Genomic DNA, 21,610 nt, shown 5'->3' with positions numbered 1-21,610 from the left:
GTATAACCAGAGTTATGAATTTTTAAAGAATAACGTGTAAAATAGTCCCTAAAAGCACAAAGATCCAACCATGGCTATCTGGCCACATTGGACCGGGTCAAAGTCAAAAGTTCAGGCCATCTGCAATGGACCACAGGTCAGATAAAGTCTCAATTAGTCCTGCTGAAGTTTTACCTTCTCAACTTATGCGGCAAGAGTCCTGTTCACGTTGGAGAGGGCCACAAGGATCAAGGAAAGCGTCAAGGGAGGCTGTTGGCGTGGCGTGAAGTGCATTCCTGTGCCTTGCAGACGGGCGGGCTGGAGCTTTGCGTTGACGATCCCCTGCGAGCAGTCAATGCTGCAGTGTGAAGAGACTGGCTGGCAGAGCTACGCGCTGATTTTGGGTGCACGCGCCACAGTCTCTGTGTGAACGTGCCCGTTTTCAGTCACAGAGAGCCCAAAGCTTGATTTAAGCTCGCTCAGCCACATCAAAGGGCCAGGACTTGAGGAGCACCACTTTGGGGTCAGAAACCCGCTGCAGCTGGGTCCAGGACCTGGTTAGAGAGCTTTTTATGTCCCTTATGCTCAGATCAGGAGGCCAGCAGATTAGCCCTTGGAGTCACTCTGAGGTCCTGGGTTCAAGATGAAGGTACAGGGCCAGTTCTTCTTCCCCTGGCAAGATAGCAGCAGAGCAGCAATTCCTCTAGAGCAGTAGTCCCACAGAGTTGCAGTCCTTGTAGCAACACAGCTGTCCCTCCTGCCAGAGTATCTGCAGCTCCAGAAGTGTACTGAAGAGTTGCTGTAGGAGGCCTAGTATTTATATCCAGTTGTGCCTTTGAAGTGGGTGAGAAGCTTTTAGAGGTTTCCCTTGAGGTCCCCAGGCATCCAGCCTTCCCTGTCCTGGCTCCAGACTAACTACAGGAAGATATACAGCCCTTTGTGTGGATGCAAGACGCATTCTGTTCAAGTGTAAGTAGGGCTGTTCCCAGCTCCCTCTTCCCTCCCGTCCTGCCAGTGATGGCCCATCCAGGCACACCTACGCTCCCTATTTTGTGTGGCTGTGTAGGAGTAATACACAAAGCTCAACTTTCAGCTACACCAAGTCATGTGACCAGAGCCAAGCTACTGGCACTAAATGGCTGAGGCAAAAAAAATGCCAATTTTCTCAAAGTGCAAAAAAATCAAATGATGGACAAAATGCTGAACAATGTAAAACACTCAACCCCAGTACAGAGATCTGGTCCTAAATCTATCATTTGTGGGGTTTATTTTTGCTCACCAAGCCATTCCACTTTCGACCCACCCATATGCAAATCAGCCTTGACCATGCTCCCCATGGGAACAGCCCAGCCCGAACTGCCAGACCAGGTCCTCCCTGGACCGGAACAACAAGCATCCTAGGACTGGTTTTGGGATATCACCCTTCATTAGCCAGGATAGCTTGACTCCGGTGCCATGGTGAGCATGGGACCCAAGTCCCTTCCCACTTAGGGGGACACATGCAAAAAGAACAAATGATGAACCGAATGCTTTACAATGTCAAAAAACCCCAGTACAGAGATCTGGGCCTAAAGTTATTGTTTGTTTGCTCACCATGCCATTCCAGGTTGGACCCTTCTATATGCAAATCAGTCTTGACCCTGCTCCCCATAGGAACAGTCCAGCCCAAACTACCAGGCGAGGTCCTCCCGTGACTGGGAACAAGCATTCTAGGACCAGGTTATCATCCCTCATCAGCCAAGATAGCTTGAATCCAGTGGCATGGTTAGCACAGGACCCCAATCTGGGAATACCTACACCACTTAGGGTGACAAATGCAAAAAGAACTAGCTGATGAGGGGTGCAAAAAGAACTAGCTGATGAGGGGTAATACCCTCTCCCACTCCTCTCTCACAAGGCTAAGAGGTTCCCTGGCAGTGTTCCACAGAGGAGTTTAAAGGTACTAAATCTAGCTCCCTTTTGTGATCCAACCCTGTAGGCAAAGAGAAGGCATGATAGGAGGACTTCCCACTTACGCCTCATGGGCTCAGGTAGGCCCATTATCATGCCCTTCAAGGTCTTGTTGAATCTCTCCACAAGAACATTGGTTTGGGGGTGATAGGAGGTGGAGAACTTATAGGTTTCCCCACACTCATCCCACATGGACTTCGTGTATACTGACATGGTCAGTACCTCTCTTGGACAATACCTCTTTGGGGAACCCTTCATGAGCAAAAATGCCCATCGGGGCCCTGGCCACCACAGGTACAGTCACCGACCTCATAGTGATGGCCTCTGGGTAGCGTGTGGCCTTGTCCACCAAGGCCAGAATTAATCTGTTGCCTAAAGTTGTTTTGGGGACTAAGGGTCCCACAATGTTGATTCTAACCCTCTCAAAGAGAGTGCCAGTGACAGGTAATGGGGCCAGGGAAGTTTTGAGCTTTTCCCTGACTTCCTACTGGCCTGACAAGTAGGACAGGCCCTACCGAATGCATCTGAGGCAGACTTCATCCAAGGCCAATAAATGTGGGCAACAAGCTTGGTGAAGGGCTTGTCTTGGCCCAGGTGTCCTGCAAGGGGAATGTTATAAGGCAAACCCAGTAGGAAGACCGTGTAACACTGGGGGACCACCAGAACAAGGGCTGCCCCATGTCCATGACTGTGACCTGGTGGAATGTATTAGGGAGGACCTGCTCTGAGGACACTAGCTGACACTTTTCTGTAGTCATGATGGCTCCTGTGTCCCTATATCTTTATGACTCACTGCCTGTACTTAGATATATTGTCAGGCATATGCGCTTTTGGCACCTTCTCCTTATCCCCCAGGGAAACTAGGGTCACCTCCGTCTACTCTGCAAAGCTAACTGGGATTACCTCCTCCCCCAAGCACTACTCTCGACAAACCTGATGCCTGTCCACCATTCGGGGGCGGTGCCCTCTTTGGACATTTGAAGTTGCCCTTGGAGTGCCCATACTTATAGCACTCTGTGCACTGGGGGACAAACTTTTCTGTCTGCTTGTCAAAGAATTCCTTCTTTTCGGGTTCAGACTGGGAGTGGTTACTGATATTCCCTTGGGAATTTATTTGGGGCCCTTTTGAGAACTCCTTATTTTTACGTTTTTCTCCCATCTTTTTCTCCCTTGTGGGAGCAGTGGCGACTGTCATGTAAGGAGGGTGGTGGGGGTGACAAATATAAAAGTACAAAAATAAGTAAACAAAAAATAATTCCACTTGATTACCTGGCAAAGCATTCTCCTCGTTCGGGTCCCAGGAAACTGCAGTAACCAATCCTGGCACTGCGGTCATGTTGCATGGCAGAAGCTCCAGGATGGGAGGGAGCGGCCTCCTTAGGCACTCTCGTGGACACTGGAGCCCCATGCTGTCTCTAACCCAGCTGTCTTAGACGGCTGGGTTAGAGAGATTAAAAATGCGCATGTCTGGCTGGCCGTCTCAAGATGGCCGGCCAAAAGGACATGTGCACTTGAAACTTAAAGTGCCCTGCCCAAAACTGCTTTCTGATGCTTCCTGACTGACTGCAGCAAAAATCAAAAAGCCCTGTCCTGATGCTTGGCTCGAGACGGTGTTTTGAAAAATAAAATGATAATACAGTAACTTTATTACCATTTTATTTTTCTCTCTCTGGGGGTAAATGTTTGTGGGGCAATGCTCTTCTGCCTTAAAGGAGGAGCCTTCCCCATGTTGAAGTATGATGACCTGTGTCACTAGGCCTCTGACTGGCGGGTACATGGTGACTCCGATGAACACATTTTACCTGACCATGCCCTGCCCTTCTTGTTGCAGCATAGAAATCCCTCGGTGTCCCCATTTGCTGCCGTGGTATATTACTGTGGCTCCTTTAAGGAAGGAAATGTCTGGGGTGAAGGCCCCGCCCATCCAAAATGCGTCGCTTTCAGCATACCTCCTAACCCAATGGGAGGTGAGGACTACATCAATGAAAAGCCTGGAAGCGAAACCAAGTGGTGTGTGATTATCGCTGGATGCGATGAGAAACCACAGAAAGAAGCTACCGGGGGGCACCACGCCGAACGATTCAGTGCTCAGGCTTTGGCAGACTTCACGCTCGAAACCAACACACTGCCCAGAAACTTTGACGCGGGACTGGGATAGATGGAGGCGGTGTTCGACATGTCCCGGGGAAGCGAACAGACACAAAGGAACCACGCGCAAGCGAGCCAGGTTCCAGGATGAGTGTGGCTAGCAGAGGTACGAGAGCGCCTAAGTGCTTTAAGGGGGAGGCAGGTTTTTAACTACTTAAAGCAGCATTAAAAAAGAAGTGAATGCCTCTGCCTACAATTCCCCTTCCCTCACACCGGTTAATGGTTTTACATTAAGGTGCACAAAGTCCCCTCACTGCCATCCCTAAAATTGTGTGAGACCCAGAACGTGGTCATTGATTCCAATCCTGAGGTTGCAGGAGATCTCAGAAGAGGTGGCTACCCTCCATATTGAAATGACTGTATATCAACCACTCAGTGAATTCCCACAGGTTAATAACTGGGCGGTATCCTCCATCACTCTTCTCTATCTGGAAGAGGTTGCTGAGAAAACCATAGGGATGGAGAGTGGTACAGACAATGGTCCCTTTGTCCAACTGTTGGAGAATCTCAGCATCTACTAAAGCTGACTGCTCTGGGGAAAAAGGTTAATGCTACTGTACGAGCCGGCCAAATTGGAGAACCAGAAAATTCTATCTGGAACCCCAGTACAGTTTGGAAAGCCCATGCCTCTTAATGTGAGGGCCTGCCAATTTTGGAAGAAATTCTCCAATCTGCCTCCCAGTCGCATTCCTGTGGAATACTGTACTCTCGCCTTGTTTGGTATTGTGCGATCCGTTGCCTCTTCCTCTCACCCTCCGGTGTCGGAGATTGGTTCTGGCTGAGTAAAAGGTGCCAAATTTTGCTGGGTCATGCCACTGTGCACAGTGATAGTCACCACCTCAGGAGGAGGGCTGTTAAGAGGCGGGGCCAGTCGAGAGCCCTCTGTCACGACCGAAAGAAACACGTGGTGTGAAGATGTGCTGAATAGAGGTCTTGTCTGTTTCCAGGGACGTGAATGTATTCACAAATTTCCCAATTCTTTAAAAAAAGGATCCCCAAACAGATTCCTTTCAGCAATAAGGCCTGCCTTCAAATTCAAAAGCTCCCCTAGCTTTGGGTCGATTTTAATCAATGGAGACCTGCGTCATTTAATGGTGATTGCACAATTTGCATTCCCCAACAGAATTATGGCCCTCTGAGCCCAACTGGGCAATACCTCAGGAGCAATAAGGGGCCCAGATGCTTTCCCAGCCTCAGCCATGTCCAAAATCTTGGACAGCAGGCCGACCATATCCAGCAGTTTATCTTGGCAAGATCGCCAAGATTTGTGGATACATTTGTTAGGTTCCCTCAAAAATGTCATTAAGAAGGTCACCATTTTGGGATCAATTCCCGAGGTAGAGGCTACTCTGTCTTTCAAAGTGGATCTGGGGCGTTCTGCACGGAGACTATTATGTACCTCTTTGTCCAATGGTTTATGTAACCATCCTTCTATGTATGAGGCCCCTTAGGGTCTGGGGACAACTCTACGGAAGAAGGGTTCAGAAGGTCCTCCAGGTCAATCATATCCGAAGTCCCAGAAGGAGTATCCCCAAAATTATCACCCCCCACAGAAGGAGGGCCACCGGATGGAATCCAAGGCCGGACGGATCCCCATCCGTTGTATTGGGCGAGTCCTCCCCATCCCCCGGGTTAAATTGGTAGCAATGAAGGCGGGCCCTCCTAACATGCCCAGTTGAGCGGAGGTTGAGGGTTGGGATTCCATGAACACCTTGAGGTGAGCGAAAGCATCTACATTGATGCCGCTATCGGCTGCCCGCTTGCGCTTGCTGTCAAGGTTTGTTGTGGGTTGCCCTGGAGGTAGAGACCCTGTGAGTTCTTCCCTTGGTTCAAGAGGTCTAGGGCACTGAGCCTGCAATTCTTCAATTTTCTTCTCCAGGGGCGCCAACACCTGGGACACAGCCCTGAAAATGGACACATCCATAATCTGACAAAAATCATAATTGATAGGTAAATATGTGTATCAGTGCGGCCCCCTAGCAGTCTGATGCCCGCACCGTGTGGAGAGCCTGACTAAAATCACAGAGATTGAGAAGGAGCGAGGATCGTTCCTGCCATTCCATTAACTAGTGTTTCTGGGCAGAGGCGGTACGGCATAAGCCAAAATAGCAGGCAAAAGCGGTAAGCAACACTTGACCCACTATTTGAATCAATAATCAAAGAACAATTAGAGCAATAAATGGAGCAAGAGGAAAACACATCTTTATGGCTACTGGAGCAGAAAGAAAGAGGAGGATGGAGCATCTACGGGGACTGTTGAAGGACTGACTGTTCTGATTGGAGGACTTGTTTGTTTCTTATTGCCATGGTTTGATGGGAAATGTAGTTGTTTTGTTACATACCTTAAATGGCTGATGGTGAAATAATATAAACACACAACACCCTGGATTTTCCAGCAGGAGTGAACTAGAGGCTACGGGGTATTCGGGGTGAGCTGGCCTCCAACTAATAATGTACACACAAAGAAGCTACCCTGAAGGGAAGTGACCGGGAGTTACACGGTACAAGGTGGAGTACCGGGCATCTAAAAAAAAAAGGAAGGACTGTCCTCACACACCACCAGGTGTCATACTTCATCATCGGCAGTCCTCGCTCTCTAGAAACTGCATTTGGTAGAGAGCAGGCCTACACCTGGTGACAAGGAGGCACTTCTAAAGTGGGGGCCCGTGCAAAAAGTTATTTAAGAAACCAATGTAAAAGCTGAAATACATTTATTCGCTGGACATTTACTTGGTATTAAAAGTAAGTGTGGGAGATGGGGGAGTTAGTATCCCATCACCACAGTGGTCATTGTTGTCAACATGTTTCTGCCAAAGTGGCCCTTAGGGTCCGTGGCATTCATCAGGACAGAAAAGACATGAGGTCCTATCTTACCAAAGTTGGTCCAATATTACCACTATATAAGGTGACCTGTGTCAACCTCTACCTGAAAGGTGTTCTTAAACCTGTAATGCTAATGTGAGATTGCCATCAGTATGATGTCTGCACGATATCCGGTCACACAATAAAAATATAGCATACATACAATGCAAATATAGTGATTATTGCATGTGGATGGAAAACACGAGCCACTACAAACGTGAGTCACATAGTACATTTTACAAATCCTTGTGAGACCAGCTCACAATCTTACCCCAAGAGAGTGTCCTAAATGCCCCATTGGAAGAGAGTAGGAGAGACCCCTGTAGGCACACTGAAAGGGATGAAATAAAAATTTAGGAGGTAAACAATCGCCAATGCACGGCCTTTGAAAACCAAAGGGACTGTAATTTTACCGTCCCTTTAGTTTTCAAATGACGTGCATTGGTGATTGTTTACCTCCTAAATTACAGGTCTCTCCTACTCTCTTTAGAAGTGACTCCCTGTCTCCAGGTGGAGGCCCGCTCTCTACCAAACGCAGTTTCTAGAGAGCGAGGACTGCCGATGATGAAGCATGACACCTGGTGGTGTGTGAGGACAGTCCTTCACTTTTTTTTAGATGCCTGGTACTCCACCTAGTACTTAGTAATTCCCGGTCATTTCCCTTCAGGGTAGCTTCTTTGTGTGTTGGTGAAATAAAGCAAGGAAAGTTAAGCCTAATCTTCTCCTCCGGTTCCTGACATAGAATGAAAGCTTTCTACATGTATAGAAGCATGAGGCTTATGCAAATCCTACACTTTGTGTCAAGAGAGTAAAATTAAATTCTGTGAATTTAAATACTGGTATTATATATTTTTTTATGCCAGTTTCAATGTTTCATATCCACATTTCCATTCTTTGTCCTTGTTCTGAAGACGAAACATTCATGGCATAACCAAAGAAAAGATCAGACGAATGCTAAGCAGCTATGAACAACAGGTTTCTGCGAATTCCATAATGAATTCATCCGCTTGCATCAAGCCTGAGAAGTCTGACCTGGATCAAACCTTTGAGATGGATAAAGCTGACGGGTAAGAGAGAGAGATTGATTTTTTTAGTGGTTAGTGTGTGTGTGGGTTAGTGTGTGTGGGGGGGTTAGTTACCTAGTGTGATTGTCACTGCCAGGAACATTTATTGCCCATTCAGAAAGCCATTATGTTTACGGAAGCAAGTGATTGTGCCACAGTCTGTCTATGGTCACATGGTTTTGTGGTATTTTAAATGTGTGGAAATAACAGCATCTCGCCATCAGTGAACAAGGCTAGTAATAGCCGAAACGCGTTTGATGAAGAGTCGCAATGAAAATTAAACAGAAACTTGAAACTTACCTGTGTGTGTCGTCGCCGTCCTTGGAGGCTTTTGAGGAGGAAAGGAGGAAAAAAAAATATGTATTTATTCATTACAAAGTGGCAGTAGCCACTCTGTAGTTATAGTTAAGGTGACCGGGGATAGGGATTAATTTTTTGTCCCTTAATTTTTACAGCCGTTTGCTGAATGTCCGTGAAACTTTGCAGACTTACTTTTCCTGTTTCATCCTTGGAGTCCTGAAAGTTTCATGGTGTTTCGTCAAGAGGGTGCAAAAAAACAGAAAGGAGGGTCCCAAAACTGGCATAAAATCCAATGCAATTTTTTAAAAAAAATCTTTTTATTAATATTTTGCACATTTTAAGCATACAAACAAAGCAGTGCTCGTGCGTCAAGGAAAGATGGTTGCTAACTGTACAGTGTGTAGTACCCAACAGCAAAGGAAGAGACAGATGAGTGTATCACAGTGACCACAAGAGGTCGTAGGGCAGTGTCTATAGGCAAGGCGTATCGATGTTGATGAGTCTTACCACCGGAAGGCCTGCATGTGAACAGTTCAGATATAGTGCAGTATGAACCAAACTGGGGACATAGGGTACAACAAAAGGAGGACAACGTAATTCAAGGAAGGGTAAGGGAGTCTCTTGAGACCTGCTGCCGTGTCTAGTGTAGCCGGGGGGCATAAAATCCAATGCATTTTACATAGACTTTTGTATTTCATGTGGCACAAAAACCATCAATCGGATTTTTATGAAATTTGGAAGCATTCTATATTATGGTGCACAGATTATTCTTTCGGGTACTGCTGGTGAGTAGGGTAAGTATTTTATACAATTTAAGTGTTTTCTCTTTAGCTAGATCTGTGGCCACGGTAGTACCGCGGTCCTCCCGTGGTATTTAGCAATAACAAGTCATTAGGTGATTGTCTAATGACTCCCTTTACAAAAGTAAAGGATAGGCAAAGATATTTATTATATATATATATTTCTGAAATCGAGAGTACTGCTGTATCAAAAAAAAATGCAAATACACTACAAGACACTACATTTTATAAACATAGTGTACTAAAGTGTATTTTGAATTTTCTACATATATATGTACAAAAAAAGTAGTGGCTAATTACTAAAAGTTACCGCACTACTTAAAAAAAACTGTTAAAATGTATAGAAATGAAATAAGAAAAATATTAGCCTTATAGACTTTTTTTGGGGTGTACTACAGTACTACCGCGCTCTTCGTATTTTTTTTATTTTTATAGAGAAGTATAAATATTTTGATCTACCTATTACAACTTTACTAAAGTGGTAATTGTTAGGGCAAAATTACCACACCTAATACCTACTTACATCGGAAGGTGTAACACTGTCAAGAATTCCTGTCATACAAGGGAAACACGCCCTTATGTAAACAGGAGAGCTGTTACGTAACTCAAGGGAAACACGCCCTTATGTAAACAGGAGAGCTGTTACATAACTCAAGGGAAACACGCCCTTATGTAAACAGGAGAGCTGTTACATAACTCAAGGGAAACACGCCCTTATGTAAACAGGAGAGCTGTTACATAACTCAAGGAAAACACGCCCTATAAAGGGAGGAACCGGGAGGTACAAGGCTGTCGGATATTGTGTTTACACCGACGTACCTGCTTCGTGAAGAGCAGTGTTCCGGAGTGGTGCTCCAGTAAGGCAAGAACGGAGGTAGGTCGAGTCGTTACTCCCTGGGCCGTGTCTTGTCCCATCGTCACCTGTGAAGGACCCGGAAGCTCTACCGGTCAACCATTGAGCTTCGCTTTTTGACTCGGCTGAGTCCAAGCGCAGTGGCGCTTTTGCTGGTTGGAGTCGTAACTCCCAGCCCGACCAGAGACACAGGGACTGCCAGCTGTAACGCACACCAGGAGGTGTTTGCCGCGTTACAGACTCAGAAGTCCACAGGATCGATCGAGCGGCTGCTCTCGGTTCAGTCTTCTTGCTTGTGATTGGGGTATCGGTGACGCATCACCAGGAGGTGACTCCGCGTCCCGGTGCAGTCTGAGGAAGAGGTTGAGCGGCTGCTCCCTTCAGGTAGAGACCCCGGCTGGGTGTTTCCCTGACTCCTCGATTCTCCCCAACACTCTTCGTGCCCCTCACAGCCTACCGATTGGCATTGTCGGCCATTTCATTTCTGCCCTCTGTTGGCATACGCCGGGATCGGTGTATATGCAGAGGACGGTTAGGACCATCCGTGCTGTGGGCTGGTAACGTACTTAGCCTGGAGGATTCCAGTGACTATAACTTTTGTTTGTTCTTTGTATTTTATTTGCCTTCATTAAAAGAACTAACCCTTCACAAGTGGTTGCGTCCTCATTGTCGTGTCTGTTAAACGATCCTGAGACGTTCAGGGCGTTACAAACACAGAGAAAGGGCAATCAATATAGCTGTGTTTAACTTTTCTAAAGCCAATGATTAGACAATCAACTAATGACTTCTAATCACTATATACTGTGGCATTATCGTGAAATACCCCCATATTTCGCTAAAGTAGTTCAAAAACATATATTTAAATGCCTCAAAACATATAAATGACTTACACTCCTTACCTAAACCACACAAATTAATCATGTAGACACTATAATATGTAATCCTACCACATTGTAACAAAATGCGACTGTGGAACGGAAAACACAAAAGTCTATTTGAAATACATTGCGTTGTTTGCGACCCCCCTTTTTTCTTCAGACCCCCTTGACTAAACCCTGCAAATTGTTTGCTCCTTTCTCAAAGGGTGGAACAAGGCTGCAAAATTTGGTAGGCATTTGGCAAACAGGTCCAAAATTATTAAGGAAGACAATATAAAATAAATCCATAGGTTGATGCAATAAAGTGATAATAGGTTGTTAATAACAATAAAACGTAATATTTAGGAGGGGTGTGACCAACCATCTTGGCCGCACGGACATGGTCAGTACGGGCTCCGAAACATTTACTTGGAAAATCGAGGTAACGGGGGTTTTTTGGCGGCCCTTTTCTCCACGGCTGTCGGGGTCGTGGAGATAGGGGGCACTCAGGTCAGTGGTGGAACAAAACCTTAGGGGGCCCCCCTGCAATGTAGTGCAAGGGGGCCCCCTTATTCAATCACTCTACCACCCGCTGGTTTAAAGCACCCCACACTCATAACCTACCTCGAAGCTAGCCTCAGAGTTTTTACTGATACAAATGGCTTCAAGGAAATCAGCAAGATCTGTAGTCAGGGAGGGAGACGTTAGGGTATATAAAAACTGTTTTTTGGTGTTACTGATTTACAAAATGGAGCTATAGGGGAAAAAGGGGAAATGCTTGTTGACATGAAGGGATCCCAGGGCATTTCAAAGTTAGTAGTGAGCAAAAGTGATGCCTTTGGGCTACTGAGAATTCCATTTGCATTGCACCAATGGACTATGTTACCGGTCATTTTAATCTCTCACATTTCTCGCTCAATCTTTCCCAGTCAGTCTCTCATCTTTAGCCCTCATTCTTTCATCACCTTTTCTGCTTTGAACAGTTCACCTGATCTTTTATTCTTCCAGCACTGCTACCCTTCTCCAGCATAATTAGGCCTCCCTCCCACTAGCACTGATGTCATTTACCTTTGTCATTCTTATTTCTATCATTCCCAGTTTCCCCTCTCACCCAGTCCTCTTAATTCCACTTCTGTCTACCTGTTTTATCAATTATTTGAGTTTCCTCTTCAATCACAAGATTATGTCCCTCATTCTTATGCTGCTGTCATGATCCCTCACACTTCCCCTACTTGTTCTGACAATTTCTTCCTCTGCTCTATTCCTCCTGGGTTTCTTTGCACCTCAGTCTCCGTTCACTCTATCTCTTCCAATTTGCTGCTTACCTTCAACTCTGATTCTCTAAACTATACCTCTAACTTTTCGCACTCACCTCTACCTCTCCCGGTTTTACTGCCACCCTATGCTCACCCTCCCCTCCCTCCTGATATTTACCTTCAACTTGCACACACCACATTCTCTAATATCTATACTACCCCTCCCTCTCACATTTAATTTTACCTTTGACCACTAAATATCTCTCTTCAGTTCATCTCTTACTTTCCACTTTATTCTTCTCATTCTCACACTATCACCTCTCAATGCTACTCTCGGAACTGTTTCTGATTTTCATGCTTCTGTATCCCCAGTTGCAAACTATCTTCTTCGTTACCCCTTTCGCTTATTTCCAAACTCCTATCACACTTGTTTGCCATTGTTCAGCCTTTGGTCTTACTCTTTCTATGTTTTCTTCCCTTACTTTCTTTTTTTGAACTCCCTTTTTCTTTTCCAGTCAGTTCATTTCTTTATGTGTATTTTTGTCCCCTTTTTCCCCATTTTTCTTTCCGATTTCTTATGCATCTTGTATTTCTTAGTTATTACCCCCCTTTCTTATCTCTTTTGCTTTTCCTTTATCACATGATTTCTTTCTCATGTGTTCTCCCCATTCCTTTCATTCTCTTCCATAGAAGTGTTTTTCATTCTTTTTCTTTTTTCAACCCCTCACTTTTTATTTCCCCATTCGTTGTCTCTCCCTTTGCCTCCACTTGATTGTTCCTTTTCCTTCACTATTCCTTTTCTTCTTTCTTTTAACTCTTATTGTCTTACCATTTTTATGTCACCATGCTTGAATCCTAACTCCTACACTCTCAATGATGTCACATACTTCTCCACACTGGGTTATTTATGAGCCTAAGTGTATAACTTTATTTTTAAAACTTGGAATAAAATGCAATAGCCAAAGCCGTAATAAACCAAAATCCTTACTCAAACAACAGGTACAGCATCAACAGGAGCAGTTCAAGTTTCTCATACACACACACACACACACAAAAAGCTGTCCATATGTAGCAGCAGTGCTTTGACTTGCATCACAGATCTCCCGAGGCGCCTACCGGGAGCAACGTTACCTGCCTCGCTGTACTTTTAATCGGAACCCTGTGAGTTCCTGTGTCTGCGCTCTGGACTCTGCGCATTCCTACGTTTTTAGTTCCCTTACCTGCACGCGCTCCTGAGCGCCCTCCGCTGATCACTCTCCTCCATTGCCGGCTGGTCACTGGAGCGGGGACGGGCGAGGTCGCCATCTTGGGCTGCTCTGGGGTTGGCGGTGCAGTCTTTTGGTCCCTCCCCCCCTGGCAAGTAAATCCGGCGCACGGCCACTCCAACGCCCAGCTTTGACTTGCATCACAGATCTCCCGAGGCGCCTACCGGGAGCAACGTTACCTGCCTCGCTGTACTTTTATTCGGAACCCTGTGAGTTCCTGTGTCTGCGCTCTGGACTCTGCGCATTCCTACGTTTTTAGTTCCCTTACCTGCACGCGCTCCCGAGCGCCCTCCGCTGATCGCTCTCCTCCATTGCCGGCTGGTCACTGGAGCGGGGACGGGCGAGGTCGCCATCTTGGGCTGCTCTGGGGTTGGCGGTGCAGTCTTTTGGTCCCTCCCCCCCTGGCAAGTATATCCGGCGCACGGCCACTCCAACGCCCAGCTTTGACTTGCATCACAGATCTCCCGAGGCGCCTACCGGGGGCAACGTTACCTGCCTCGCTGTACTTTTAATCGGAACCCTGTGAGTTCCTGTGTCTGTGCTCTGGACTCTGCGCATTCCTACGTTTTTAGTTCCCTTACCTGCACGCGCTCCCGAGCGCCCTCCGCTGATCGCTCCCCTCCATTGCCGGCTGGTCACTGGAGCGGGGACGGGCGAGGTCGCCATCTTGGGCTGCTCTGGGGTTGGCGGTGCAGTCTTTTGGTCCCTCCCCTTCCTGCCACGGCCAAATTGTGTTGCTTGTGCATTCTATATCATGCCACTATTTCCTCGGCAGCGCAGCGGACGAGCGCAGCGGGCGCGACAAAGGTGCGCCGAAGTTGCGCCTAAGTTGCGCCTAAGTTGCGCCTAAGTTAAGCCCGTCTGCGCCCGTCCGCGATGGGCCGGGACCAGGGGCCACAGACTCTGCTCCTTCGGTGGTCTATTCCTCTGCTGAATTGCTTTCCCATATAGTCAACCTACCACTTACCCCTTCACTACAGCAGCATCTTGACTCTCTTGGCATTTCTGCTTCTTTCCCTTTGTCTGATGTCCCTGCTTTGCCTACTGCCCCTTCTTCTCGGTTGGGGTGCCCTCCTGCTACTCATTCTCTCTCCTCTCCTAATATTGCTTCTGCTTGTCTCCTTAATACCCGTTCGGCTGTTAAGCATCAATTGGAATTATTTAATCTTTTGCATACTGAGTCCCCTGACTTTTTGTTTCTCACTGAAACTTGGTTCTCGACCGATTCACTTCCTGACGTCCTGGCCATCCTCCCCAATTCTTATTACGCCCTCCGGGCGGACCGCCCTGATGGCAAGATCGGTGGGGGTGTGGCCATGATTGTTCGCTCCAGCTTACAATTTCAGCTTCTTCCCCATCCTCCCATATCTAATGTGGATTTTCTGGTGGCCCGTTCACTCAACCTTTCAGCTCCCCTCACGGTTGTCTTTATGTATCGTCCCCCTCAGCACATGCCCCTGTTCGTAGCCACACTGCAGGAACTTCTTGCCACACTTGTGGTTAATAACTCTTCGGTTCTTCTGCTGGGTGATTTTAATTTTTGGCCGGGTGACCCTAAGGAAGATATGTCCTCAAAGGATTTTTCGGCTACCCTCCAGTGTCTTAACTTTCTGGCCCATGTTACTGTTCCTACTCACGACCAGGGTCATATACTTGACCAAATTTGGTCATTACGCTGCACGATTTTCCCTCCCAGCATCCTTCCTTGCACATGGCCCGATCACTCTCTCATTTCTTTTTCTATCAATCTTGGTGTTCCTGATAAACCTCCCTTACCCAAAAACCTTTTTACACGTAGTTGGAATCGGGTTGATCTGAATTCCCTCTCTCTCTCTCTTGCTTCTTCTACCCCTGATCTTTCTGAGCTTTCTCTGGATTCTCAAGCTGAAGCGCTCAGCACCTGGCTGTCTTCCTCTTGCGACCGGGTTGCTCCGCTCAGGAAAACTAAGGCCGTTCGTCCTTATGACGCTCACAAATGGTTCAACACTGATCTTAAATTTCTGAAATTAGATCTTAGACGTTCTGAGCGTCATTGGAGACGTAATTATTGCCCCGTTCTTCGGGCTCAATATAAACGTCTCCTAAATGAATACAAGAGAGCCGTCCTTTTGGCCAAAACCAAGTATTTTTCTGAGAAAGTTGTCCTCTCTGTTAATAAATCCAAGGAGATTTTCTCTTTGGTTCATGATTTGGCGATCTCAGACCGCGCCAACTCTAGTCTCATCCCCTCTCAGGACCTCTGCTTCTCCCTTAACGATTTTTTCATTGAAAAGATCGTTAAGATTAAATCCAATATTCCCTCGGTTCCCCTTTCTCCCTTTACCTCTCCTTTTTCGGTGCCCTCTACTTTTTTTGACTTTTTTCCCCCTATCCCTTTAGACTTGTTTCTTACTTTGCTTACTAAGATTAAGTCTGGCTCTCCGGCCGACTGTGCCCCTGCTCGCATTTTGAGAGCATTATTTACTAATTGTCCCTCTCCCCCTCTTTCCCTTCTCAATGCCTCCCTTGCTCTGGGCTTAGTCCCTTCATCCTTTAAATCTGCCATTTGTTTGCCTATTCTTAAAAAGCCTGGCCTAGATTCTTCGCTTCCCTCTAATTTTAGGCCCATTTCGCTTCTTCCCTATCTCGGCAAGATTTTGGAAAGTCACGTCACCTCCTGCCTCTCTACTTATATTGAGGAGAACCATCTCTTGGCTTCCCATCAAGCAGGCTTCCGCCGGGGCCACTCTCCAGAGTCGGTGGTCCTCGCGGTCCTAGATGAGCTGAAATCAATGGCCGATTCCTCTCTCCCTCAAGCTTTGGTCCTCCTTGATCTGTCCGCTGCGTTTGACACGGTTGACCATTCCATCCTTTTCGACCGTGTCAGCGCAGCGGGCATCCGGGGCTCTGCCTTCTCCTGGCTTGCGTCCTTTCTTTCGGGACGTTCTCAAGCGGTTCATCTGTCCGGTTTCTCCGCCCCCACCCGTCTGGTTTCCTGTGGGGTCCCTCAAGGTTCTTCCCTTTCCCCTCTTCTTTTCAACCTTTACATTTATCCTCTTATCACTTCTCTTCTCGACCTGGGGGTCTCGGTGTATAATTACGCAGATGACCTCCAGCTTGTCTTTGATCTTTTCCCCTCGTCCTTGTCTCTTTCTAAGTTCCGCTCTACTTTGGTTTTTATTTCTGAATGGATGAGCTTTAACCATCTTAAACTTAACCCGGACAAGACCGAGCTGGTCTTGACGGGCGGCTCATCCAGTCCTTGGTCTTCTGCCTTTTGGCCCCCTACCTTTGGTTCCTCTCCTGCACCTGTCTCTTCGGTTAGAACCCTGGGTATCAAGGTCAGTCATGATCTTTCCATGCACGCCCAAATTAGTTCTGTTGTCTCTTCTTGTTTTTTATCTCTCCGGCTCATCCGAAAGATTTCTCGCTTTTTCTCTTCTGATGCACTTAAAATCATCATCATGGCCCTGATCACTTCTCGCCTCGATTACGGGAACAGCCTGTATGTGGGCATTCCAGCTTATGAAACACGTTGTCTGCAAGCCATTCAGAATCAGGCTGCCCGCCTCATTCGTCATCTTTCTAAAACTCATCACATTACCCCAGCGCTCAAGTCCCTCCATTGGCTTCCTGTTTATCAGAGGTCTCTTTTTAAATTGGGTTGTCTTGTTTTTTTGGCTCTCGCCCGTTCTGCCCCGGCCTTTATCTGTTCTCTTATTTCTTCTCATATTCCCGCCCGCCCTCTTCGCTCCTCCACTATGGCTCTTCTGAATGTCCCTCGCTTCCGTAAATCCAGAACGGGAGGCACCCGTTGTTCTGTTTTGGCCCCCCGTTTCTGGAACAGCCTTCCCCTTTCTATGCGATCTATCCCCATTTACTCTCATTTCCGCAAAGCGCTGAAAACTTTTCTGTTTTCTCAGGCGTACTCCTGCTTATCCCCTGGGCTGTCTCTTGTGACTGATGGTCATAGCTCTCAGCGCCAGGAAGCCGCTTGGCCACAGTGCTCTTTATTAAATACTTTCTTCATTCATTCATTCAACCTTCATTCACACACCCACAGCAGGTACTATGCAGGTAGCAGCATTGCAAAAGAGAGGAAAATGTCCTCCTGCGGGTTATGCACAAGCAGCACCGTTGTAAGATTTCTTCACACAAAAGAGAAATAGCACATCAATGTACTACAAGCTTTCCTGATGCAAAATAGGCATAGCAGAGGCAACTTCTGTGCAAACTTCCTTCACACAAAGAACAGGCATGCCACGAGCAACAACACTGCAAACTTTCATCGCACAGAAAAGGTACAGCATGGACATCAGCATTCAAATCGCTATCACATCAGTGCATTACTGTAAGCATTAGTGCAAGCCTCTCTAGAAAAACAGGTCCAGCATGGACAGCAGATGTGAAAGCTTCTCTTGCACTAAACATGAAAAATATGAGCATCAGCTGTAGAGGTCTCCCTCAAGAAACAGATACAGCTCAGGAAACATGAGTACTGCAAACATCCCTTACAAGAGCGATACACCATGGGAAACTCGAAGCAATGACAGCCACCTTCATTAGAGTGGTACTGTAGTGGCAGCAGCTGTGCAATCATCTCTCACACAAACAGGTAAAACACCACAGCAGCAGAGCAAGCCCATGTGACAAAACATGTGATGAAGTATGAAGGGATAGGTGTGCACAGGTGCCAACATTCACTTGCGACACCAGTAGTCATTTCTGGCATTTTTTCCAAAAGCACGGTGCAAACAAGGATATCTGAAAGAGACACGTTAGTGATAGATTCCTTACCTTAGAATATCCCCAGGTGTCAGACTGGATCTGGAAAGTTTTCGTCAGCAGTACCCCTGCGCGTCGGTAGGCGTTGTCGTGCGGCTCCGCGTACGTCACTGGCATCGTAGCCGCCGAGATGACGTCGTCAGAGCTACTTAGACGCGCCCACGCGGGCTGACGTCCGTTCTTTATTTTTCCGCGCCAGCAAGCGCAGACCAGAGAGAGTTTGTTACCCCTAGTTAATATTTTAACTTGGTTTCTGAGAACTTGTTTCTCTTATCTTGTCGAGTACTCGACTCCTGGTGCAGTAGGAATGCCCGGGTTTAAGTGCTGTAGGACCTGCCGTCGGAACATGTCGGACGTGTGTCTCTTCTGCTTGGGGCACGCCCATGACCCCAAGTCGTGCCCTGCTTTGCGGGAGCAGTCCCGAAAGTTATTGGAGGTCCGGCAATCGGTTCCATGCCGTTCAAGGTCCCGCTCACGTGGGAGGTCGAGGGCCCGGTCGCGGAGCCGTCACCATCGCTCGTCTGACTCGGGGACAGGTAAGTCATGGCGCCATAAGCAGTCGAAGAAGCGACGTCGCTCTTTGTCTACCCCTCGCTGCTCTCGGGACCTGGTGGTGGGGGCGGGCGGTCACTACCCCGCGGCTCCAATGGAGCCTGCGTTGTTGCCTGCGGCCTACCTGCCCTTTACAGGCCCGCACGTGACTCCGGACAAAATACAGGCTTTCCCTGTGGACCTGTTGGGTGGTTCTGCCCCCGTGCCGCCGCCTTTGGCCCCGGCTACGCAGGCACGAAACCCTACGGCGCTGCTGGTTCCGGCCTCGGCGCAGCAGCCGGCTCCGGCCCGGCGCTGCCTCTGGCCTCAGCGCCAGGCGCTGTGCCGCTGCTGGCCCCGGGTGCAGCGCCGGATGCGGTGCCGGAAGGCGCAGAACTGGGGTTGGTCTATTACCCCCTCGTCCCTACCGGCCTCTTCAACAACCGGTGGACGAAGGGGAGTACTGGGAGGGGTCTAAAGACCCTCTCGCTGCTCAATGCGAGGATGAGCCAGAAGGTCCAGTGAATCTGGATTTCTCTCCACAACCTGGTACACTGTCCCCCTCTTCAGTGGCTACAGAAGAGGTTGGGACTTTTTCTGTGGTGTTGCGTAGGGCCGCTGATGCTCTTAACCTCGAGCTCCCTTCTGTGCCTGTCAAGACCAATCTCCTGACTGAAGTACTGCAGCCAGCGTCGTCCTCTGCGGAGCCGCTGCTGCCCTTCAACGACGCCCTTACTGACGTCCTGTTGAGCACCTGGAACAAACCCAACACGGTCTCCTGTGGATAAGGGTTTGGCGCGCCACCACTGCCCGGCGCCGGGCGACCCCAGCTTTCTCACACAACACCCGACGCCTCAGAGTCTGGTTGTCCAGACCTCTGCTTTGCCGAGCGCATTCCCTTCTGTCCCTCCAAATAAGGAGTCTAAGAAACTGGAGCAGTTTGGGAAAAAGATTTTCACTTCTGCCAGTTCGGGGTTGCGGGCGGTGAATACTGCGTGCCTCTTGGGCCGCTATTCATATTCTGTGTGGGACACGGTGGCACAGGTGCTGCCTCAGTGCCCAGTGGAAGCTCGAGCGGTGCTCTCCCAGGCCATTACCGAGGGGAGAGATGCTGCTAAATTCACTATCCGTTGTGAACTTGACACGGCTGATTCACTTGGCAGGGCACTTTCCTCAATGGTGGCGCTCCGTCGTTACACTTGGCTCAGAACAACTGTCTTCTCCGGGGGTGTTCAGAACACTTCGTTCGACATGCCCTTTGATGGCACACGCCTCTTTGGTGACCAGGGGGATAGCACCCTGTAACGCTTTAAGGACTCTCGGGCTACGGCCCAGTCCTTGGGTCTCGCCACCACGCGCACCCCCTCGGGGCCCGCTTTTCGCTCCTTTCGAGGTCAGAGTCGAGGTGCCCAATCGCGTTCCTTTCAGCCCCGCAGGCCTGCGCAGCCGCAGTCTCAGCGCAGCCACGGACGTGGGATCCGACGTGGTGGGTCCCGAGGCAAGCGAGCAGGTCAATCCACCACCGCTACTGCCGCCGCCTCCTCAAAATCTTCCTAGCCCAGTGTTTCAGACCCACCGGCCGCCAGTGGGCGGCAGGATTCGCCATCACCTTCCCCACTGGCGCACCATCACTTCGGACAGGTGGGTTCTGCAAATAGTCCGAAGGGGCTACTCCCTCCCCTTCGAGTCTACCCCTCCAGTCATGCCACCTCAGTACCACCGCATGTCGGGGGATCACTTGGCACTTCTCCAGCAGGAAGTTGCGGCCCTCTTGGCCAAGGGGGCCATCGAGCGTGTTCCGACTCCAGAAGTAGGTTGTGGTTGTTACTCCCACTACTTCTTGGTTCCAAAGAAGGATAAAGGTCTGCGCCCTATCTTAGATCTCCGGAATGTCAATTGCTTCCTCCGGTGGGCCACAAGCACTTTCAGTTCACCATGCTCCCTTTCGGCCTTACCAGCGCCCCTCAGGTGTTCACGAAAGTGATGGCGGTGGTCGCAGCTCATCTGCGCAGATCAGGGGTTCCAGTCTTCCCCTATCTCGACGACTGGCTGTTGAAGGCAGGCTTGCCTCAGGCAGTTGTCTCCCACCTCCAGACTACGGCCGACCTCCTGCATTTGCTGGGGTTTTCCATCAGTGTGTCGAAGTCACACCTGATTCTCTCTCAGAAGCTCCTCTTCATCGGAGCGGTTCTGGATACGGCGCAGTTTCGGGTTTATCCTCCTGAACAGCGAGTCCGGGACATTCGGGCTATGAATCAGATCTTTCAGCCCTGGTCCTGGGTTTCGGTCAGGAAGACCTTGAGGCTGCTGGGCCTCATGGCCTCCTGTATCCTGCTGATCTATCATACCAGATGGCATATGCAGGCTCTGCAGTGGGACCTGAAGTTCCAGCGGACGCAACATCAGGGAAACCTGTCCGACTACGTCCAGATCTCGGAGGGCACTGCACAGGACTTGCAGTGGTGGCTCACGAACCAGTGTTGGGTCAGCGGCAGATCCCTCTCCCTTCCCCAACCAGAGCACACAGTGGTGACAGAAAAGTCCCTCCTGAGATGGAGCGGCCACATGGGAGAGGCAGAGATCAGTGGACTCTGGTCTCCGGCGGAGTCCAAGCTCCATATCAACCTTTTGGAGCTCAGGGCGATCCTACTTGCACTGAAAGCATTCCTTCCCTCTGTCAAGGGGAGAGTAGTGCAGGTGTTCAGGAGGCTCTCCGTCTCTGGACGTGGCTGGAACGTCCAGGCATTTCCTTCGTGGTTGAACACCTGGCAGGTAGCCTGAATGCCAGGGCGGATGAATTCTGCCGCAGGTGCATGTTGGATCACGAATGGCGTCTTCACTCAGAGGTGGCACAAGGTCTCTTTCAGCACTGGGGAGAACCTTGGTTAGATCTATTCGCCACCGAAGAGAACCTTCTGCACGCATTTCCAAGGCGGCACTCGCTAGGTGACGCTTTTCGTCGCAAGTGGAGTTGTGGTCTG

General features: G+C 48.8%; 1 protein-coding gene across 4 annotated transcripts in view; it reads left to right on the top strand.

Moving 5' to 3' along the window:
- N4BP2 (NEDD4 binding protein 2) overlaps positions 1-21,610 on the top strand; it is a 1,530,410-nt gene that overhangs the window by 553,018 nt on the left and 955,782 nt on the right. For all 4 annotated transcript variants that reach the window (XM_085642232.1, XM_085642233.1, XM_085642234.1 and 1 more), the window contains one exon: positions 7,851-8,006. In XM_085642232.1, the coding sequence (XP_085498358.1) occupies positions 7,851-8,006 (156 nt within the window). The remainder of the gene's footprint in view (positions 1-7,850; positions 8,007-21,610) is intronic.

The sequence above is a fragment of the Triturus cristatus genome, chromosome 2_2 (assembly GCF_964204655.1).
Source record: "Triturus cristatus chromosome 2_2, aTriCri1.1, whole genome shotgun sequence".
NCBI lineage: Eukaryota > Metazoa > Chordata > Amphibia > Caudata > Salamandridae > Triturus > Triturus cristatus.
This window is presented reverse-complemented; position numbering and strand designations above follow the sequence as displayed.